The sequence below is a fragment of the Salvelinus fontinalis genome, chromosome 10, assembly GCF_029448725.1.
Source record: "Salvelinus fontinalis isolate EN_2023a chromosome 10, ASM2944872v1, whole genome shotgun sequence".
Classification (NCBI taxonomy): Eukaryota; Metazoa; Chordata; class Actinopteri; order Salmoniformes; family Salmonidae; genus Salvelinus; species Salvelinus fontinalis.
In genome coordinates this window covers 22,325,052-22,347,712 of record NC_074674.1, presented here as the reverse complement: position 1 = coordinate 22,347,712, position 22,661 = coordinate 22,325,052, and the positions used below count along the sequence as shown (strand labels likewise).

Sequence of the window (22,661 nt, the reverse complement as noted above, 5' to 3'; positions counted from 1 at the left end):
AGGACTCTTTTTACCCCTTCTGTAAAAATAGTAACTGAAATCACCTTCATTGTTTCACATTTCATAATCAATCTGCCTTATTGCTAATCGGCATATTCAAATATCTTTGGACCTATAAGGAGCCATGTTTTGCCTGTACATTTTCCAATGAACACAAACAATAAAATAAATCAAACACACAAAAGTCAAATTCTGCCGTTTTTGGTATAACGTATCCATCCCAATAGTGACAGCTAGTTGGATAAAAACACATTCAGTAACATGATTGTCCTTGCTTGATGTGCGACTTGGTGAACTGAAGATTGAGGGTCAAAAGAGGGTCAAGGGGTGATGCTCCTGGGAGGGGGGGGGGGGGGGGCTTGGAGAGAGCTAGGGGGGAGGAGGGCAGTATAAAGTCTATGATCTTTTCCTTCGACTTTCAAAGTTTCTGAAGTTGACTGGTCTAATCTTCATTTCGGCGAACTGTATTGAATGCTCGTGTCCCTTCCAATGGAACCAGTTGATACCCTGAAAAGAGTATAATTGTTTTACACACCGCAATATAACTACAAGCCTACAATAATCTTGTTTCACACTCTGATCAGAATATAATACTCCCACACACAACACACGTTGATTTTGTGAAGCAGAAAGATGGCTTCCGTACCTTGCTGTGACTATCGTCACCATATCTTCCCATAAGGTTGACACGATGGCAGTTCTTGTACCAGAAGGCACCCTTATAGGACAGGGCACAGTTGGTGACAGCGATGTCATTGTCATTGTCATACGTGGAGAAGGGCCGGCCCTGGTGATAAGTCATCGAGTCACCTAGGAAATACGGGGCACACAGTGACTGGTGTGAACAAATGTGAATAGGTCAATCAGAGTTATACAGTTTACTGTAAAGTGTATTGGGATATCTAAATGGAGTTGAACAAAATCCAGATTTGATTTGATGTTCTATACAGGAACACTAGTAAATAAAGCTATTATCATCATTGTCCTTACCTGCTGTGCCGCTGAACCCTCCTATGTGGATCTTGTAGCGGCTACGGGGTTCTGCGATCGTGAACTTGTCATACTGAGCATAGGCCGACTCCCCGTTGTCCCTCAGGTCCACACGCAGCTCGTACTGGCCTGCTGTTGTCATCTTGTGGAGGTTGGCTAGACCTGAAACAACAAGAAATGACATCACAGAACTATTCTGTGGTTCCTGGGTTGGGGCCCTAGGTCTGTGCAACTGGGTCCTGGACTTCTTGACAGGCTGCCCCCAGGTAGTGAAGGTAGGAAACAACACCTTCCACTACGCTGATCCTCATCACAGGGGCCCCACAAGGGTGATTGCTCAGCTCCTTCCTGTACTCTCTGTTCACCCATGACTGCGTGGCCACGCATGCCTACAACTCAATCATCAAGTTTGCAGACGACACAACAGTAATAGGCCTGATTACCAACAATGACAAGACAGCCTACAGGGAGGAGGTGAGGGCCCTGGCGGAGTGGTGCTAGAAAAATAACAACAACAAAATGAAGGAGCTGATCGTGCACTTCAGGAAACAGCAGAGGGAACACAACCCCATCCACATTGACGGTTCCACAGTGGAGGAGGTGAAAAGCTTCAAGTTCCTTGTTGTACACATCATTGACGATCTGAAATGGTCCACAGATGCAGACAGTGTGGTGAAGAAGGCACAACAGAGCCTCTTCAAACTTAGGAGGCTGAAGAAATTGGCTGGTCCCCTAAGACCCTCACAAACTTTTACAAATGCACCATTGAGATCATCCTGTCGGGCTGTATCCCCGCCTGGTACGGCAACTGCACCGCCCGCAACCGCAGGGCTCTCCAGAGGGTGGTGCGGTCTGCCCAAAGCATCATCGGGGGCACACTGCCTGCCCTCCAGGACACCTACAGCACCCTATGCCACAGGGAGGCCAAAAAGATCATCAAGGACATCAACCACCCGAGCCATGGCCTGTTCACCCCGCTATCATCCAAAAGGCGAGGTCAGTACAGGTTCATCAAAGCTGGGACAGAGAGACTGAGAGACTGAAAAACAGCATCTATCTCAAGGCCATCCGACTGTTAAATAGCCATCACTAGCCAGCCTCCACCTAGTACCCTGCCCTGAACTTAGTCACTGTCCCTAGCCGGCTACACCCTGTTACTCAACCCGGCACCTTAGAGGCTGCTGCCCTATGTTCATAGACATGGAATCACTGGTCAATTTAATTATGGAACACTGGTCACTTTAATATATTTATACTCCAGACATGACATTGCTTGTCCTAATATTTATATATTTCTTAATTCCATTATTTTACTTTTTGATCTGTGTGTATTGTTGTGAATTGTTAGATATTACTGCACTGCTAGAGTTAGAAACACAAGCATTTCGCTCTACCCGCAATAACATCTGCTAAATTTGTGTATGCGACCAATAACATTTGATTTGATTTGATGGCTTAATTGGCTGGGGCATGGTGATGCAACACCAGGACTGTGGTTTGATTCCCGCATGGGCCACAAACGCTGAATAAAAAGAGAAACACAAGGAGGGGTGGAGAGATGTGGACTCACCAAACCAGAATTCACCATTAATGTCCCCAAAGCCACCAGTGTAATTCTTCCAGTTCCTGAAGAACTCTAGCTTTCCACTCTGGCGCCTCAGGAACACCTGTAAAGAGAGTTCACAGGACCTGTCATACAAGCCCTGGTGTCTTTGGCTTTCACAAACATGTAAAGGTAAATCCAATCAAACCTGGTGTTTAGACCTGTGTGTGTGTGCGTTCCTCACCATCCATCCACCTCCGTCGGTGGTCATGTCACAGTAGACCTGGATGGGCTGGCTCTCTTCTCCTCCCACGTAGATGGTGTAGATGCCAGAGGTGGTGTCTCCATTCAGCAGAGCCTGTGAGCAGTCCTTAGGGTATCTGTACAACACTCCGACTACACACGTACGTGCAGGAAGGCACGCGTACACACACAGTTGTCAAAAACAGTACACTGGGCAGTTGTCAAATTATATCCTATTTCCTATGCAGTGCAAAGCTGTGAGGAGTAGAAAATGGTGTGTAGCAGTCTACTTACTGGTGGTGAAGACGGTGGTGACGTGGCGGCTCCGCTGGGCTCCAGCGATGGCCTGTAGCCTGACGTTGTAGTCGGTAGTGCCACTCAGCTGAGTCATGCTGTATGATGTGGCTGTAGGGCTCAGAACCACTTCCTGTATTCAATTCAAATCAAATCAATCTTTATTCATCATGTTAAGCACTTTGGAAAATGTACCTGTAAAATAACCACGGGCGATTGATTGAATTGAAGCCAGAGTGTGCTGACTCATATAAAGACCTACGTACCCGGACTGTGCTGTCAGATGAGGTGAAGGTGAGGACGTATCCGGTGATGTCGGCACGCGGGGGCTTCCAAGTGAGAGTGGCACTGTCTGTCTGGACGTTACTGGCTGCCAGGTCACGAGGAGAATCCACATCTACAGACAAAAAAGTGAGAAAGGATCATATACAGTACGTGTGTTACATATGATATGTAACACATGTAAAAGGGAGAATCCACTCAAAACTATCTTTTGGTATGTTTTTATTAGTTCACTGTTGATACAGCAGCAACATGTTTTGCATGTGAGCAGTCAAGTTTTCAAGATATTGGACTTTCAAGAGGGAAAATGTCACCAGCCACATCATCGTGTTGCAAAATGCAAAATATTTTATTATTACTTTATTATTGAATTTATGGACAATACAATACTGCACAGAATCAAGTGTGTGAACAATAAAATACTACACACAGAGTTAGATTTTTGATTTAAAATCAGACCCAATGCTCATGTATAAAGCATCTAATTGGAGCATTACCTGTGGTGAATTCGGTGGTGGTGGTGCCACTCTTCAGTGCCTCCCTCATGGCGTATACCCCAACTGTGTAATGGGTGGCAGGGACCAGAGAGCCCATCTCAAACTCCACTGTGTTCCCAGAAACATGCTCCATCACTGGGGACACTGCAGACGGCAGAGGACAGAGAACAGTGTTACCGCTAGGTTACCACTACCAACACTCCTGTTGTGCTGTGTCTATTTGGCTAATGATGAGGGATACCTTCGATAGATACATCATGTACACAAATACAGGTCGGCTCCTGGCAATCTGTGCCTTGGGACTCTTGCGAAACACACACCTGAATCTGCACTGTAGGTGATGACGTAGCCATCGACAGTGGCCCGAGTGGGTTGCCATAGCAGCAGGGCGGTCGTGTCAGTGACGTTGACAGCAGAAAGACCCTGAGGCCTGTCCAGAGCTACGGAGGAGGAAAACACAGGCTTGTTACAGGCCAGCAGCCACAACAGCTTCAGCAAACAAACGTGTGTACTGACAATACTGGGACTTGGGACGGCCTGGGGCTGTGGCGGTCATTACATTTTGTCAGCAGCTTCTTGCCATGCAAACGACTGCCGGTCTCACGCTAATTTACCGTTAATTAACATAAATATGTTTAGCATCTACAGGCCTCCACCCATACAAGCCGCTGATGAGCGCCTTTGGAACATCTAGATAAAAAAAAGTCTAATAAATCAATTGAATGTAGGCTACATCATCGCAATAAATCCATTATTTATTTTTAGTCAGCTCCAAAGAAACATTGTGATATGAAGAAAATGTATTTCAGAAGAAAATAATATGACTTGGCTTACTGTAGGCCTATGTTACAGTATCTGTCTATGCTCCATGACATAGGCTGTAGGCGAGTTCATTTAGCTGACAAGATACAGTATGCTTATAAGTCCTGCTGCCACCCAGTGCTTCATTTGGGAAACCAAATGAAATCTGTTCGGGAACATCGATAGTAACATGTTTTCGCAACGAAACATATCTCACTAAACTGTTGACAGCCCGCCTGCGCGCTCGAGAAAGTAACACAGGAGAGAGAGAAGATGGAAACGCATGAAGGGGAGCTATTCTGTAGGCCTTTAGCTAACGGTAATATGTCACTTAATGAATAATAAAAATATATAAAAAATGCCCTATTACTAGGCTATTCATTATCAAATACAAATTCACTAATTGTAGGCTAACTGTAAACCACCCTGCGCAATCAATGAACCAACAGCATCGCCTAGGGCTATACGTTCTCTTCCAGACTCATGGATACACATTTTGGAGCGTAGCATAAGGTAACCAGTCCATCCAGTATGCATAATAACACAGTTCACACTCAAAGGCAATTACTCAAATGTGTTTGATTTTGGAGTATAGGCTAGACCAATTATGTACCAAAGACATCTTAAATCAGTTTTGTTTTATGTTTTTCTGCCATGCGTAATATGCAGTAGACTATGTATTGTATAACGGCACAATCATCATTTTAATACAGTATTTTTTTAGGGCTCATAAGCCTATGCATATGCATAAGCTATAATATGCATATGTGTGTTTTTGAATTAATCATCACCTTAGAAAGCGCTGTCCATTTCGTTGTGTTAGGCTTTGAAACAACACCCACAACGACCATGTTTTACACCGTTTCAACCTGCTGTTGAACTTCTTTCTTTAAATTGATCATCACGGTGGGATGAGTTTTAAAAGCACCGTAGGCCTACTGTTTTGATGATATGTGTTTGATATGATTTTCGAAAGCATTTGCATTGACGTCAGAGTGGTTAGAGGAACAATAGAGCCCTGAGTGCCAGGTGATATGGACCTGATGGTCGTTAGCAAATTGGATACTCACTACAAAAGCTTGACCAGAGTGCATAAAGGAGATTATCGTGACTCAATGGTCACGTGGAATTTTACTGCAGTCATGACTCATGACTGCCTGTGTGTCTGTAATATGGTTTACCGCAATGGCACTACTACTGCCTCTATACAATGGTGTGATACTTTTTCATGGAATAATTGACTGGTTGGGACAAGTAGAGAAGTACTATATCTGCTACTGAGTAAGAATGTATGAAAGCTAATGAATTATGAAAGGTTCATAATGTCTATGTATGACCCAGACATTTCTGTCTATTCTCATCATAGAAGTGTGGCTTTAATGTAAATGTATATGTAATTTCATGTATTTAGTAAAAGGTCAATTCAGATTGATATAAATGTAGGCTAAACAGAAGTCACACACACCTGTGGTGATGGTGTCTGTCCCTGGGTCACTCTCCTCCAGGCCCTTCATGGAGAATATGGTCACCTGGTAGGTCACCCCTGGCAACATGTTAGGCAGCAAGGCCTGGGTCTCAGTCCCATCCGCTAGCACTGTCATTGGGCTACCTGTTGATGAGAGAAAATATAGCTTTTTTTGTCACATTACATTCTTCTACTCAAGAGTCAATCAATTTTCAAAAACAGATTTCCTTTTTGTTAAATTGTACTGTTAAATCCACTTCAAGTAAATAGTTTCCTTTCTCTCCCACGGTAGCAGCTGGAGAGACTATTGTGATTGTGTGAAGAAACCTATGTTCCACTAGAGGGAGTGCTTTGTCCAATTAGAGAGACAATTCCTCCTAACCCATCCAACATTAAGCCCTTTTGAGGCCTAAAGTACTATATAAATGCAGTTCAATATCCTTATTAGAATGGGTAGACTTCACTGTCACTACTAAAGCCTGTTCACTCACCTCCTTGGAGGGGCACATAGATGATGCGGTAGCTGTCCACTCTGGCACGAGGCATGGTCCAGTGGACTATGGCCGAGGACTCGGTCACCTCAGAGAAGCGGATGCCCCTTGGAGCGCCCAGGCCTGGCACGGCGATGGGGTCAGGGTTAAAAAGGCAAGCACAAAAACAACAAAAGTTAGATTGATCTGTATGAGTTTGGTTTTTGATCAGGAATCGATTCTACTGAGGTCAGTTTATTTGATGCAATAGTCCTATTGCCTAGGGTTTGTCAATATGTGCAGTGAGAAATCAGAAAAGCACACAAATGTACTCAAAGACTTTGCTAAAATGATAACTCCAGAAAGACATGAAATTCCAGTGAGAAAACACAGTTCCTGAAAACATACAAAGGCCCACCACAATCACCCCAGCCAGAGTAGGTTTGAAACATGTGCTGCAACCCACAATCTACATATCAACAGTGGTGCATATCATACATCCCTATTATAGGCTATCAAGGGGAGTACATTTAATGAGTACATTTCGATGCATGAATACCAGTACATTCAACTTTTGTCGAATATGCTGCAAAAAAGCGAATGTGTCTAACTCTTTAACCAGTTTAATCAGTAAAATGTATAGGCAATGAAAATGAATCTACAATGGGCATCAAAACACATGGAATGTGATCTGCATTTAAAGCATAAGAAGCACCACAGATCGAATGCAAAAAAAGATGGTGTCGCCATATTCCTGAAAATAATATCAAATGTGGAAAAAGAAACATGAAAAACCAATTGTTATGCCCCTTAAACCCTGAAGTATGCTCAGCAGGCCTAGGATTAGCACATCAAAGAATGATCAGTGGCAATTAAGACATTCCCTTGAAGGCATACCCCTTGAAAAAATAAAACCAGTCAAAACAAAATGTATTATTAGAAAACCCAGTCAAACAAAGAACAGTAGCCTATTGTTTCTTGTAGACACCCGTTTCCAGAAAAACCAGACAGTTAAAAGTTGTGTGAGATATAGACCACATTGTGCTTTGGCACAATAGATCCTCTATTAAAATATCTGTCCGAGCAACACCGGTAATTGGTTTGGAGCTCCATTCCAATGTAACACCGTACAGTTCGATTTTACACTCGGTGCCGCCGGTGAGTCCTGTTAAATTTAAATCTTTGGTTCGCTCATCACCGAGTACATTTCATTCTTGTGGATGCTCAAACTTTGTGGAGTCCCTAATTTTGATCACAAGTCTATCAAACATTTCTTCATCCGTAATCGAGGCCTGGTGTAAACTGTCTGATATGATGTCCGAGACAAACATGTGCTCCACTTCTGGCTCAGCCTCTGGTTGGAAACGCAAAACACTTCAATTTGTCACATTTGTCGAGAAACATACATCCAATTACTAGAAAGCAAAATTGAGGAAGGCATCCTTTTGGCGATCAGACGGAAAAGGTGAGTAGACATACCAGTTGTTGGTTACATTCTCATTAACTTGCCGCCACTCTGCCATGCTTTCAAATCGTTAGCGTGCGGTCACAGTCAAGGTGCTTTGCATTCCTTTGATATTTTATTGAGAAATAGACACGCTCATGGTTGTGGAGACATTTATTGAATCAGTTAGCAAGTTGACATCCACTTACAGGCCCACGGTTCTCCATTATTGTTGTAACAAGTCAAGGATTTGGGCTAAACAATCCATCCACACCCGCATGCATCCTTAATGCCAGTCCTACATTCAGTGCATTCAAAGGTAAAGAAACAAATGAGTGGATAGGTCAACTGACATTTCATGCTGAAAATGGCATGTTGATTTGTCTGTGTTTTCCTGGTCCAAAGGCCTAACTAGCTATAAAAAATATTGCCTAGTCAGACCGTTACTCTATTTTAGCTGGTGAATAGGCATTATTAGATAGGTACTGTTTAGCATAGCACAGATCATTTTCGACCAACCTTAACTTGTCAATACTTCCTCAATTCCTGACTTGGAAGACAACCAATGTCTTCCAAACGTCTGTGTCTAATTGCATGGGGTTCGATTGAATTTAGAAAATTGAGCGAAGAGCAACACCGGTTTTGAAGATAGACAAGATGGCGGTGTACACATTGTTGGATTACCTCATGGAACAAAACATTTATTGCATTTTCTGGGGGGAGAAGAAGATGGCGTCGAGTGCAGACAATAATTTGTCTTGCTCAGAGTAACCTTAACTTTTATCCCTCTCAAACGTACTTAAATGTAACAAAACTCGGTTTACAAGAAACACAACAGAGAACGCTCAGTAGACTGCTAATTTGATCGGAAACTTGGCAAAGTCGAAGAAAATAATGCGCGAAACAGCAAAGGGAGGAGAATGCAGTTGCTAGCTGACCACTCATAAACCAGAGAGAAACCGCCACCTGACTCCTCAGGAAAAGAAATTGAGGAATCTGGGAATTCAGTTGATTCAGAAACTCCACTCAATAGCCTTGCACCCAAAAATACGCAGAAAGAAATGTATTTGTGCAAACTCCAGGTCAACATTTAAAAATAAAAAAATAAAAAAAAATCGGTGACCTCGAGACCTCTCTGGATCATGCATACAAGAGTATCGAAGATCTTAAATGTGTACTGCACAGGAGAAGACCATGGCTGACATGCAAAAGCATTGTTGGAAGCAGAGCGATATCTGAGAAGGTGGGAGCTACGGCTTTATGGTGTCCCCGAGGACCAGGGTTAGAATGTAAAGCGCAAAGTAAGTGACATGTGTAACCGTGTGGCCCGGGACTTCCCCGAAGGATATATGTACATGACTGTGAATGTCGCTCATTGTATTGGGAAGAAGTGAAATGCCGTCGACTGCTGCTTGATCCTTATCCAGTTTACTTTCCGCACAGCAAGAGATGCAGTTTGGAAGAAAGCAAAGTAAAGCACCTTTCTGAAAGAGAGAACTTCAATTTGGTGAGGACCTGACTGCAGTAGACAAGGCAGCAAGGGAAAAGTTGTGGCCTCTCGTCCGACAGGTCTGAAATCAAGAAAGGGTGGACACTACAGGGGAATCTGAGCCTTTTTCGTCGTCAGGAAAATAAATTTGACCTGAGTGATTTGATCCGTCAATAGGCTAACAAGGTAGCCCCTTCCCCAACAACATACTGAGCATTCTAGTTTTGAATTGTGCTGCTATTGTTTAGGAGGTAAGACTTCTGTTACTATATTTATGAAGCACCTTTTTATAGGAGAGGGTAGTGTAGAGATTGCATAGGATTTCCCTTTCTATTTTGTATATATGGACTTGAAGTTTATGTCAATCAATGCCAGGGGGATACGAAACCTGCTGAAGTGGAACGTTTTGTAAGGACTGCAGCGCAGATCTTGTATTCGTTCAAGAAACACATTAATGCAAAGAGGACTATCATTTGAAAAAAAATCAGAGACATTTTCTTGGCCTACGGGACTAATCACTCAGCTGGGGCTACAATTTTACCACACAATTTTAATGGGCCATTTTTGTTTATTCAAATGGACTCCAAAAGACATTGGGTAGTAGCAGTCATCAACCATATGGACAGTTTATTTGTGTTGTGTAATGTATATGGATACTGTTCTAGTCCTCCAAATGACTTACTTATAGAGGCAATTGAGGAAATTCTTAAAAGCCTTCTGAGAAATGATCCATCCAGTCAGATTACAGTTGGTGGGGATTTTAATAGGGTTAATTATAATGAGACTGATAGATTGCCCCATAGGCCTAACATTGGTGTGAACAAATTGGTGAATTTCTGCCAAAGCCTGGACATAATTGACATACGGAGAATTAAAACCCCTGGAGAGAAACAGTACACATGGAGTAATAGATATCGTTCAGTACAATCAAGAATTGACTTGTGGGTGATATAATAACCTCAAGCCTTGAGCCCAACACTGTAGAGGTAAAAATATTGCCAGCAGTCCTGACGGATCATAAAGTCAAATGGCTGATGGTAAGAAAGTGCATTAATGATGAAAATAAATACTCTGGTGGTTATTGGAAATGTAATAACCCATTGTTATTTCATGATGATTAAATTTTTTAAATTCAATAATCCATTTGATTTTTATTGGAATTTAGCTACCTCTAATGCAGAAATGGGAAATACTGGGAACTGCTGAAATTTAAAATCCGTTCAGCCTGTATTACTTATGGGAAACGGCTTGCTTTAAGGAGGAGATTAGGTATCTGAGCTTTCTAAGTACATTGCTGATATCACAGATATTGAGCATCTTGATCTTAATGTGAAAGCTAAATTGAATGATTTACAGTATCAACTAGATACATTTTATGAGGAAAAGGCTAGAGGAGCCTTTATAAGGTCCAGAAAACAATGGCTTGAAAAAGGCGAAAACAGTAGATAGAGTTGAAGTCGGAAGTTACATTCTGTAACTGAAAAAGTGTGTGCGATCAAGGAGGCCTACAAACCTGACTCAGTTACACCAGCTCTGTCAGGAGGAATGGGCCAAAATTCACCCAACTTATTGTGGGAAGCTTGTGAAAGGCTACACAAAACATTTGACCCAAGTTAAACAATTTAAAGGCAATGCTGCCAAATTTTAATTGAGTGTATGTAAACTTCTGACCCACTGGGACTGTGATGAAAGAAAATAAAAGCTGAAATATATAATTCTCTCTACTATTATTCTGACATTTCACATTCTTAAAATAAAGCGATGATCCTAACTGACCAAAGTCAGGGAAATTTTACTAGGATTAAATGTCAGGAATTGTGAAACTGAGTTTTAATGTATTTGGCTAAGGCTATTCTGGAACATCTGCTATTTTAAGCGAAATCCAGGTGAATGGCATAGGTTTACTAGATAAGAAATTCAACAATCGTTATATATAAATAAATTATTTAATTTTCTTAATTCAAACAAACCCCCTTCAACTAGACGTGGACGTTTTGAAAGTTGAGGAATTGAGGAAGTATCGCTAAATTAAGGTTGGTCAAAAATTCTCTGCTACGCCCATAGACATTAAATCCAGGAGATCGTGATAGCGCTGCAGTCATCCACGTATTCCTATGGAAAACTCTCAATGGCTCATGAAGCCGTAAGTATTTGAATTTGAAGTGCGCCATATTGCTGAATGGGGCTGAATGGCTCCAAAACAATTGCTAAGAATCACGATGAAAGTGTCTGTAACTAACAAAAGGATCATGGTCAATGTAGTCCTTTTCATCCTGGCTGAGCGAGTCAACCCGGAGCCTCCTCTTAGCCTGCTGGCCCGTGATTGGTCTGTGCCAGCACATTGTCCTGTGTGATGACAAATGTAGCGCTCAGAATGGATCAGTATTTAATTAAATATCTACATTTGTAGCAAACTTTTAAATAATTTACTGCGGGGATCGAACTTGATCATAATAAACACATTTTAGAGCCCAAAATGGCCGAGTCTGTTCTGGCGATCATAATAAACATAGGCTTTCTAGGGCAGACCAGGGATTTTGGCACCACTAGGTTTCTATGCAGAAGCCAAAAAGCAGAACTCCTGACTTCACGCTCCAGACTGGACCCTAGGGCATGGCTACGCCAAACAGTTCCTAACCTATAATGCTAATGGGCGTTAGCTCGTTACAATCTGCGAGCTAACTCCTAACCATCCTCTGACGTTTTCAACTGGAAACAAAGACTGGTTTTGTTAATGCCTTATCAGTCTAATATTTACAGGTGAAACTTAGATATTGCTTGATTATGTCAAGCAATTCTTAGTGATGTGACAGTGATGTGTCCACTGAAAACAGCATCCTTTACACCGTAAAGTTTAGCGTCACATTATGATGAATCTGAGGAAAAACACAGTTTAAAATATAAAAACACGTTTTCATATTTTGGAGAGAGGAAAAAGCAGAGCACCACGCACTGCTTCACTGTAACAATGAAGCTTCAAACTGAAAACACAAGCAAAACCTTGAGGAGGAAGAGGATGAAGAAGAGATTAAGAGTAATCAGATCACTCTGGAAAAGGATGAGAAATGTTGGAGGTGGTGAGTTGGGTTGTGTGTTGAGGGCTCTCCACCAAAGCAAGGAATTTATGGCATCAATTTCTTATCCTTTCTCAGAAGATTACAGTGTAACGGCTACTCGTTTTTGTGATAGGCCTACAGTAAAAGTTCAAGTTGGGAACCAATCACCCCGTTGAATATGGCAATTAAGTCTAATGGCTTAATTGTCCTCAGAATCAAAACAGTAGGCTAAGTAAAGTACACCTGTGTTTTCACTTCAACTGTATGGTGACCGATCCCACAAGCTGTCCCAATGACACCTCACTGTGATGGAGAAGCACCTCTGTACAGGGCCAAATCCTAGAGGGATAGGGCACCCAAATTACAAAATTACATACTGTACTGGTTTCCTTACCCTTTAAGCAGTCTATAGACAAGGTATAACAGCAATCCATGCCTTGGTTTAGTTTCGCTGGCACGGTTTGCAAATGCTAATGTTTTAGCATTTGTGGCACAAATCCCATTGAAGTCATGGAACCGATAAGCATTTTTCGCCAATCATGTCTAAATAATCCGAAAGTATCTCAAATTGGTTGTGAAGCTCACCAAAGTCACGCATGATGCCCGAAAAATGCTAATATCGGTCCCATGACTTGGATGGGATTTGAGCCACAAATGCAAAACCATGTGTCCTTTTGTAATTTGGGTGAACTATCCTTTCAAGTTACTTGTGTATATCTCAGAATTTGACCTACAGTGTGTAGTGTGGCCAGAGTACCAAATTCAATGTATTTGAATGAATTGCGTGTGAAATAATCTATATCTTTTATCCTACAAATTGAAAGGTTGCTCATAACCTCTAATTTTCAACGGCCATGCCGCCTCTGTGGGTGGTACCAGTCACAGCCACTGTGGTCAGTGGTCGGGAGACCAGCCCAGAACTGGACACCCCAGTAAGCCTGACCTCATAGGCTATGCCAGTGATCAGGCCCCAGATGTTCAGGAAGCTCTGGTTGCCAGGGACAGTGAACTCCTGGGCCTCCAGTAGCCAGCCTGTCTGAGGGCCCTATGTGAAAGTGGCTGAAGCCAAAAGCAGAGGGAGCCCCTTACTTTTGTCGAGGATGAGGCGGCTCCCAGGACACAAGGAAGCCGAATGAGGTGATTGCTGAAAGAGTCAAGTTTTCAACTTTGGGTAAGGATGCTGAAGAGAGTGAGAGTTTTTTGGGGGGAGGGGTGGTTATGGTCGAATAGGGGAAGGATAAGACGTGGGTAGAATACATATGGTAGTTGATGTGTGCAATGATTGCAAAGGTAACCCAAATTCAATAAGCAGAATCTAGTAGCAAAATATATTGTTGTAGCAAAATATATTGATATTATGTTTATAAATGGGTGATAAATTCACAATAAAACTGTAAAATGTCATGCAGACAAGGGGGTGTTGAAACGCTAAAGTGAAGATTCTCATAAAATATTATTGTGTCCAGAACAGACCTTTTTGTAATGTTCACTGGAACACAGTATTCAAATCTTGCAAATTAGTCCCTCTTAAACTTGGCTGTGTCCCTGGAGAGGTCATTATCAATTATTTTGCTACTGGGGCACACATTTCTGCCTTGTCAGTGTTTCAAAATAAGTTTTAAAAGGTCCAATGCAGCCGTTTTTATCTCATAAATTATTTCTGGGTAACAAAAAAGTACCTTACTATGATTGTTTTCAATTAAAATGGTCAAAAATACCTTCTAAGCAAAGGGAAATGTAGTGATATGTCTGTCCTGTGTGTGTTAAAAATGTATGAAGATTCTTTCCCCCCACTGGTTTATCGCATCCCAGCTAGCAATGAGGAATCGGCCCAGAAGCGGCCCTCTTCTGGGGGGCTGGAACTGATTGAATCAGCCCGGAATCGGGTGTCGGACTCGGCCCGATATCAAAATCAATGACTGCCCAGAATCGGCCCAACTACATTGGGCCATTTCTGTCTACCGGAATTCAGCCGACTTTGCCGGCATCTTATCAGAATCCCCCCAGAAGCAGCCCGATGCAAATTTAAATAAATGTATACAACATTACCCGATTTAGTCATTTTAAATATTACTATTATACATTTTATGCATACAAATTATACCTATCCACCCCCCAAAAAATTGTCGGAGGAACACCGTACACCTGGTTACCATGTCAGAGTGCATGCACCTGGCCCACCACAGGAGTCGCTACAGCGTGATGGGACAAAGACTTCCCGGTCGGCCAAACCCTCCCCAAACTCGGATGACGCTGGGCCCGGTCTCCCGGTCACAGCCAGCACGGGTATTGAACTAGCATCTGAAGCAACACAATTTGCATTGCGATGCAGTGTCTTAAACCACTGCGCCACTCGGGAGGCTCCATCCACAAAGTTAATGCTTATTAATTGCCATAATCAAGCAACATCAAAATACAACTTAAACAGGACTCTTAAAGAATTCATTTGAAATGTTAATTGTATTTTTTGATAACAGAACAACGAGAAAATATGGAAAAATAAATAAATAATGAAATGTTAATTATATAAAGCAGACTGTGTAATCATCTGCCAGAGAGTAGCCCCAATCGGCCCGAGCCCCAAGTAATACATTTGGGCCAGATAACTCACACCGGAATCGGCCCAAGCTCATTCCCTGCATCCTAGCCATAAGAAATAGTGCCTAAGGTGGCCCAGACTGGGGCCACATGACGTCAGCCGAGTCTGACTCTCAGCTGAGTGCCCCGACTCTTAGCCGGAATCGGCCCAGATCCACTGTGCTAGCTGGGATGGTGATGCCACCATGGAAGGCCAAAACTCCCTCTCACCAAAACAGGCGGAAATATCAGGTGGTCTTTTCAAACAGTTCTTAAACTAAAAGGGCATTATCATAAATGTCATAATTTCACTATATTATTCCAAACTCATAGTGTGGAAATATATATAAAAAACTGAAATATCTCATTTTTGACTGCACTGGTCCTTAAAGATATGAGTAACTTACATAGTACCTGTGAGGGCACATGCTAAGAGGGAAGGGGTATGGCGCCCATGAGAAATACCGTACAGCTCAAGGTTGTAGTAAATGGCGTCTACTAGGCCAGTGAAAGTCATTTTACGGACCTCGCCAGACGATGTGAACTCCAAACAGATGTTCAGGGTGACCTGACCCGGATGATAAAGTCATCAAAGTGACCGGCCTGTGTGCCCCAGGACAGGGTGAAGTTATCTGGGCTAGAATCCGACACAGCTATTGCGCCCAACTGTGGGACAGCCTCTGGACAAAGATAGTGATTTTCAAATAGTGGAGATGAGGAATGTGATATAAAATCTGAGATGATCTTTTTGACAGTCTTCTCCCCGTCCTCCACGACAGTGAAAGTCTGAGGTAATGTTAGAAACAGCTAACCTGGACAGGCTCTGCAGCTACATAGGAGAGAAAAGTCAGTGAAGTGGCACAATGTTACTGTCCTTTTTTTCCCTCAATGATCTGTTTTCCTTTTAATCCAGTCTCATACACTTCAAGTGATCCAGGTTATAATGAATAAGTCAATGAGTAGTCAACACATTTTGGTTTTCATATCATAAAAACATTGTAAACTTAAATATAGAGCAAAGTGATCATATGCTTTGGCTTTTCAAAAAATAAAAGAAAAGAAAAAATACCTATTGATGCAAAACAGATGACAGCATGGGTTCGAGATCCTTTGACAATCCCAGTGAGGTAAACTACAGTTGAAGTCGGAAGTTTACATACACTTAGGTTGGAGTTTTTCAACCACTCCACACATTTCTAATGAACAAACTATAGTTTTGACAAGTCGATAAGGACATCTACTTTGTGCATGACACAAGCAATTTTTCCAACAATTGTTTACAGACAGATTATTTCACTGTATCACAATTCCAGTGGGTCAGAAGTTTACACACACTAAGTTGACTGTCTTTAAACAGCTTGGAAAATTCCAGAAAATTATGTCATGGCTTTAGAAGCTTCTGATAGGCTAAGGGACATAATTTTAGTCAATTGGAGGTGTACCTGTGGATATATTTCAAGGCCTACCTTCAAACTCAGTGCCTCTGCTTGACAGCATGGGAAAATCAAAAGAAATCAGCCAAGACCTCAAAAAAACAATTGTATAAACACCATGGGACCACGCAGCCGTCATACCGCTGTCACGACTTCCGCCGAAGTCCGTCCTTCTCCTTGATCGGGCGGCGTTCGGCGGTCGACGTCACCGGCCTTCTAGCCATCGCCGATCCACTATTCATTTCCATTTGTTTTGTCTTTGTTTTACACACCTGGTTTCAATTTCCCAATTACATGTTCATTATTTAACCCTCTGTTTTCCCCATGGTTTTTGTGCGTGTTTGTTTTATGTATTTCGGTCCTTTTGTGTGGGCTTGGTATTACTACATATATTTGGTCATTTTGAGTAAAGTTACTTCTATTACTCATCTCTGCTGTCCTGCGCCTGACTCCTCTGCACCAGCTACACCCAGACCTTTACAACCGCTCAGGAAGGAGACCCATTCGGTCTCCTAGAGATGAAAGTACTTGTGCGAAAAGTGCAAATCAATCCCAGAACAACAGCAAAGAACCTTATGAAGATGCTGGAGGAAACAGGTGCAAAAGTATCTATATCCACAGTAAAACGAGTCCTATATCGACATAACCTGAAAGGCGGTTCAGCAAGGAAGAAGCCACCGCTCCAAAACCGCCATAAAAAAGCCAGACTATGGTTTGCAACTGCACATAGGGACAAAGATCATACTTTTTGGAGAAATGTCCTCTTTTCTGATGAAACAAAAATAGAACTGTTTGGCCATAATGACCATCGTTATGTTTGGAGGAAAAATGGGGAGGCTTGCAAGAACACCATCCCAACTGTGAAGCACGGGGGTGGCAGCATCATGTTGTGGGGGTGCTTTGCTGCAGGAGGGACTGGTGCACTTAATAGATGGCATCATGAGGGAGGAAAATTATGTGGATATATTGAAGCAACATCTCAAGACATCAGTCCGGAAGTTAAAGCTTGGTCGCAAATGGGTCTTCCAAATGGACAATGACCCCAAGCATTCTTCCAAAGTTGTGGAAAAATGGCTTAAAGGCAAAAAAAGTCAAGGTATGGGAGTGGCCATCACAAAGCCCTGACCTCAATCCTATAGAAAATGTGGGCAGAACTGAAAATGCATGTGCGAGCAAGGATCCTCCAAACCTGACTCAGTTACACCAGCTCTGTCAGGAGGAATGGGCCAAAGTTCACCCAACTTATTGTGGGAACCTTGTGGAAGGCTACCCGAAACGTTTTACCCAAGTTAAACAATTTAAAGGCAATGCTACCAAATTCTAATTGAGTGTATGTAAACTTCTGACCCACTGGGAATGTGATGAAAGAAATAAAAGCTGAAATAAATAATTCGCTCTACTATTATTCTGACATTTCACATTCATAAAATAAAGTGGTGATCTGACCTAAGACAGGGAATTTTTACTAGGATTAAATGTCAGGAATTGTGATGAACTGAAAGTGGTGAACTGACCTAAGACAGGGAATTTTTACTAGGATTAAATGTCAGGTATTGTGAAAAACTGAGTTCAAATGTATTTGGCTAAGGTGTATGTAAACTTCCGACTTCAACTGTATATAGTCAGTACTGGGCCTTATTGTAACAGTATAAATTTATGGCGTCCCCTCGCCCCGACCCGGGCGCGAACCAGGTACCCTCTGCACACATCAACAACGGTCGCCCACGAAGCATCGTTACCCATCACTCCTCAAAGGCCGCGGCCCTTGCAAGGCAAGGGGAACCACTACTTCAGGGTCTCGAAGCTAGTGACGTAACCGATTGAAACACTATTAGCGCGGACCACCGCTAACTAGCTATCCATTTTACATCCGTTACACTTAGCCCTGTGATGACATGGGACATTGCATTCTGGGAAATGCTATATTCATCTGGCTTCCTCATCCAGTTAGAATCAATCAATAATATCCAGGACATAACCGCCAATCTCTCCCTCAGTGCCATTCCAGGAGATGGAGAAAGTCTCGGACGTTAAGTAAGATACATACAGTTGCCAACCGTTGGTTCGCTCACTAAAGGAAGAAACAGTTGTTGGATTTCCAAATAAGCTAAAATGTGCAATACAATATGCCTATAATGTCGCGCTGTTGGCTGTAACATAGTCAATTATCTATTGAAGGTGAGGAAAACAGATTGTGGATAATTTTGATATGAGAATAATAAGTGCAATTTCACATGGCACTCCCCTCCCACCTGCCATTCTCTATAGTCTTTGAATATAATGAAAAATGTATTATGTGAACATTTTCATTTTGACAATACAACGGAAAGCTTTTGGATTATGTGGTGAAGAATAAAGATCATGTATTGCAGTGTAACAAATCAGAACTGATCATGTGTCACGTGAATAATAATGACGTGTGGCATATAAGTGTATCATCATTATTCTAATTTGAGCCAGGTCAGGACCAGCTTGTATTCCAAAATAGATGTATAGCCTAGGTTTTGTTTAGTGCACAGACAAGACACAGAGGAAGACACTGACATTAACACAAACCAGGAGAGTGACAGACAGACATAGATTCGGAGAGAGAAAGAGGACAGGACAGAGATTCTTTGACAGTAAAAGTTTGCTTCGGATTTGCTAGACTTGACGATTATGGTTGACAAAACTGTACTGTTAAATTTAGTGTAAAAATGTGATCAAGGCAGGGGTCTCCAACTTCAGTGCTGAACAGCTGCTGGGTGTGTAATGTAGGGTTTTGTTCCAGCACAGCACTAACACATCAGTTTCAAATAATTAATTATTCACCTGTACTTAGTGCTGGACTGGAACAAAAGGCGGCAAGTCCACTAGCTCACCATGACAGGATTTGGATAATTTTTTGTTGACATTTTTGGTTTTACCGCCTCCTGACCAATTCTGCTATTTATTACATTTTTTGCAATGATCTTAACTTAATGTTACTTACATAATGTTTTCGCCTTTGTTTAATCGGCAGAACAGAATGGCAGCGTTGGATAAGCTCTTTGTTCAACATCAGCTGATGCACAATCTATAATATTAAGGAAGTCTCGAGGTTCTGCTCGCCCGAGTTAGAATACCTCTTGATAAGCTGTAGACCATACTATTTATCAAAATAGTTTTCATAGCTGTCTATTTACCACCACAAACCGATGCTGGCACTAAGATTGCACTCAATGAGCTGTATAGGGCCATAAGCAAACAAGAAAATGCTCATCCAGAAGCGGCGCTCCTAGTGGCCGGTGATTTTAATGCAGGAAAACTGAAATCCGTCTTACCTCATTTCTACCAGCTTGTCACTTGTGCAACTAGAGGTGAATAAACTCTAGATCAACTTTACTCCACACACAGAAACACATGCAAGTTCTTTCCTCACCCTCCCTTTTGTTGATTCTGACCATAACTCTAGCCTCGTGATTCAAGCTTACAAGCAAAAACTTTAACAGGAAGTACAAGTGCTCAATACAGAAGTGGTCCAATGAAGTGGATGCTAAGCCACAGGACTGTTTCACTAGCAAAGACTGGAATATGATCCGCGATTCATTCGATGGCATTGAGGAGTTTACCACATCAGTCACCGGCTTCATTAAAAAGTGGATCAACGACGACGTCCCCACAATGACCGTACATACATATCACAACCAGAAGCCATGGATTGCAATCAACATCCGCACTGAGCTAAAGGCTAGAGCTGCCGCTTTCAAGGATTGGGACACTAATCCAGATGCTTATAAGAAATCCCGCTACGCCCTCCGACAAACCATCAAACACAAAGCATCATGACAGGTCAAAGATCGAATCCTACTATACTGGCTCTGATGCTTGTCAGATGTGGCAGGGCTTGCAAACTATCACGGATTATTAAGGGAAACCTAGCCGCGAGGTGCCAAGTGACATGAGCCTACCAGACGAGCTTAATGCCTTTTATGCTCTCTTCGAGGCAAGCAACACTGATCCATGCATGAGAGCACCAGCCATTCTGGACAACTGTGTGATCACGCTCTCCGTAGCCGATGTGAGTAAAACCTTCAAACAGGTTAACATTTACAAGGCTGCAGGGCCAGGCTGATTACCAGGGCACGTACTCAGAGCATGTGCTGACCAACTGGCAAGTGACACTGACATTTTCAACCCCTCCCTGACACAGTCTGTAAAACCTACATGTTTCAAGCAGACCACCAAAGTCCCTGTGTTCCCAAGAATGCGAAGGTAACCTGTCTAAATGACTATCGCCCCATAGCATTCACATCTGTAGCCATTAAATGCTTTGAAAGGCTGGTCACAACACCCTGAACCCAATCCAATTCACATACCGATCCAACAGATCCATAGATGACGCTTTCTCTATTGCACTCCACACTGTCCTTTCCCATCTACAGTGTGTGAGGATGCTGTTGATTGACTACAGCTCAGCATTCAACACCATATTGCCCTCCAAGCTCATCACTAAGCTAGGGACCCTGGAACTGAACACCTCCCTCTGCAACTGGATCCTGGACTTCTTTATGGGCAGTCCCCAGGTGGTGAGGGTAGGCAACAACACATCACCTCAACACAGGAGCCCCTCAGAGGTTTGTGCTAAGTTCCCTCCTGTACTCCCTGTTCACCCCCGACTGTGTGGCCGCTCATGACTCCAACAGTATCATTAAGTTTGCCGACAGCAGTACGGTGGTAGGCCTGATTACCAACGATGATGGGGAGGAGGTCAGAGACCTGGCAGTGTGGTGCCAGGACAACAACTCCTCCCTCAACGTCAGCAAGACAAAGGAGCTGATCGTGGACTACAGGAAATAGACCCCCATTCACATCGACGGGGCCTGTAGTGGAGCAGGTCGAGAGCTTCAAGTTGCTCGGTGTCCACATCACTAAGGATCTATTAGGGTCCACACACACCAACACAGTCGTGAAGAGTGCAAGACAAGACTTCTTCCCCCTCAGGAGGCTGAAAAGATTTAGCACCGGCCCTCAGATCCTCAAAAAGTTCTACAGCTGCACCATTGAGAGCCTATTGACTGACTGTATCACCGCTTGGTATAGCTACTGCTTGGCATCCGAACGAAGGCAGTACAGAGGGTAGTGCGTATGCCCCAGTACCACACTGGGGCCGAGCTCCCTGCCATCCAGGACCTCTATACCAGGCGGTGTCAGAGGAAGGCTCTAAACTTGTAAAATACTCCAGCCACTAAGGTCATATACTGTTTTCTCTGCTACCGCACGGCAAGCAAAGCAATACCGATGCATCAAGTCTGCAACCAACAGGACCATGAACAGCTTTTACTTCCAAGCAAAAGGTTGCTAAATAGTCAACCAAATAGCTACCCGGACTCTCTGCATTTACCCTTTTTGCACTAACTTTGACTCATCACATACGCCTCCCTCTGGAGTCATGCCTTAACTGAGTGACCAGAACGTCCCAGGTTACTCAGCCGCTCTGTCCACTCAGTTAAGGCATGACTCCAGCAGGCAAATGAGCTATCAAGGTTAATGACTCAGTCTATGAGGATGGGGGGGATTTATGGTATAAGGATGAATGGACGCTGTTTAAGGTGGTGGGCTGTTGGTTGTTTTTCTTTTGCATTTATTGCAGCACATCAAAACTCACCACAATACATCTAATGGGAGGATGGGAGGGCTTCATGCACGAAATGTGAGGATGGGGCAAGGAGAGACAGGGTCAGGTTGGTCACTTGCGGGCAGCTTGCTTGTTTTGGTTAAAGGGTTTGTGTGGGTGATGCCCAGCACCCTGCCCTGTGGTGACAAGACTGACACAGTGGCTGGTGGGTAAGAATGACACATGGCATGGTGTTGTTAGAATGGAACATTGTCATTGGTGATAAAAGGCAAAATTGAAGGGTTATGTGATCTCACTTGCTTGCTAAGTACAGTGCTGTGAATGCTTAAGTGTGAAAGGAAACAGGCAGAGGTGTGTGTGCGTGTGTGTGCACGTGTTTGCGTGTGTGTGTGTGTGTGTGGCTCACCACAGATCCCAACTAGAATAGAAAAAAACTGATCAAAAGGCACAAGGAAGAAAGATTTTAAAAAATAAGAAAGAA

At 42.9% G+C, this 22,661-nt stretch overlaps 1 protein-coding gene across 2 annotated transcripts in view; it reads right to left on the bottom strand.

The window, feature by feature from the left end:
• Nucleotides 1-344: 344 nt before the first annotated feature.
• The window catches only part of LOC129863832 (tenascin-like), a 69,714-nt gene continuing 47,397 nt past the window's right edge, over nt 345-22,661 (bottom strand). For both annotated transcript variants that reach the window (XM_055936129.1, XM_055936130.1), the window contains 11 exons: nt 6,607-6,729; nt 6,116-6,259; nt 4,170-4,289; nt 3,850-3,993; nt 3,337-3,467; nt 3,071-3,203; nt 2,778-2,929; nt 2,561-2,657; nt 991-1,152; nt 647-810; nt 345-507 (listed from right to left, as the gene is read on the bottom strand). In XM_055936129.1, coding sequence (XP_055792104.1) covers nt 397-507; nt 647-810; nt 991-1,152; nt 2,561-2,657; nt 2,778-2,929; nt 3,071-3,203; nt 3,337-3,467; nt 3,850-3,993; nt 4,170-4,289; nt 6,116-6,259; nt 6,607-6,729 — 1,481 coding nt within the window. In that variant the 3' untranslated portion in view covers nt 345-396. The remainder of the gene's footprint in view (nt 508-646; nt 811-990; nt 1,153-2,560; nt 2,658-2,777; nt 2,930-3,070; nt 3,204-3,336; nt 3,468-3,849; nt 3,994-4,169; nt 4,290-6,115; nt 6,260-6,606; nt 6,730-22,661) is intronic.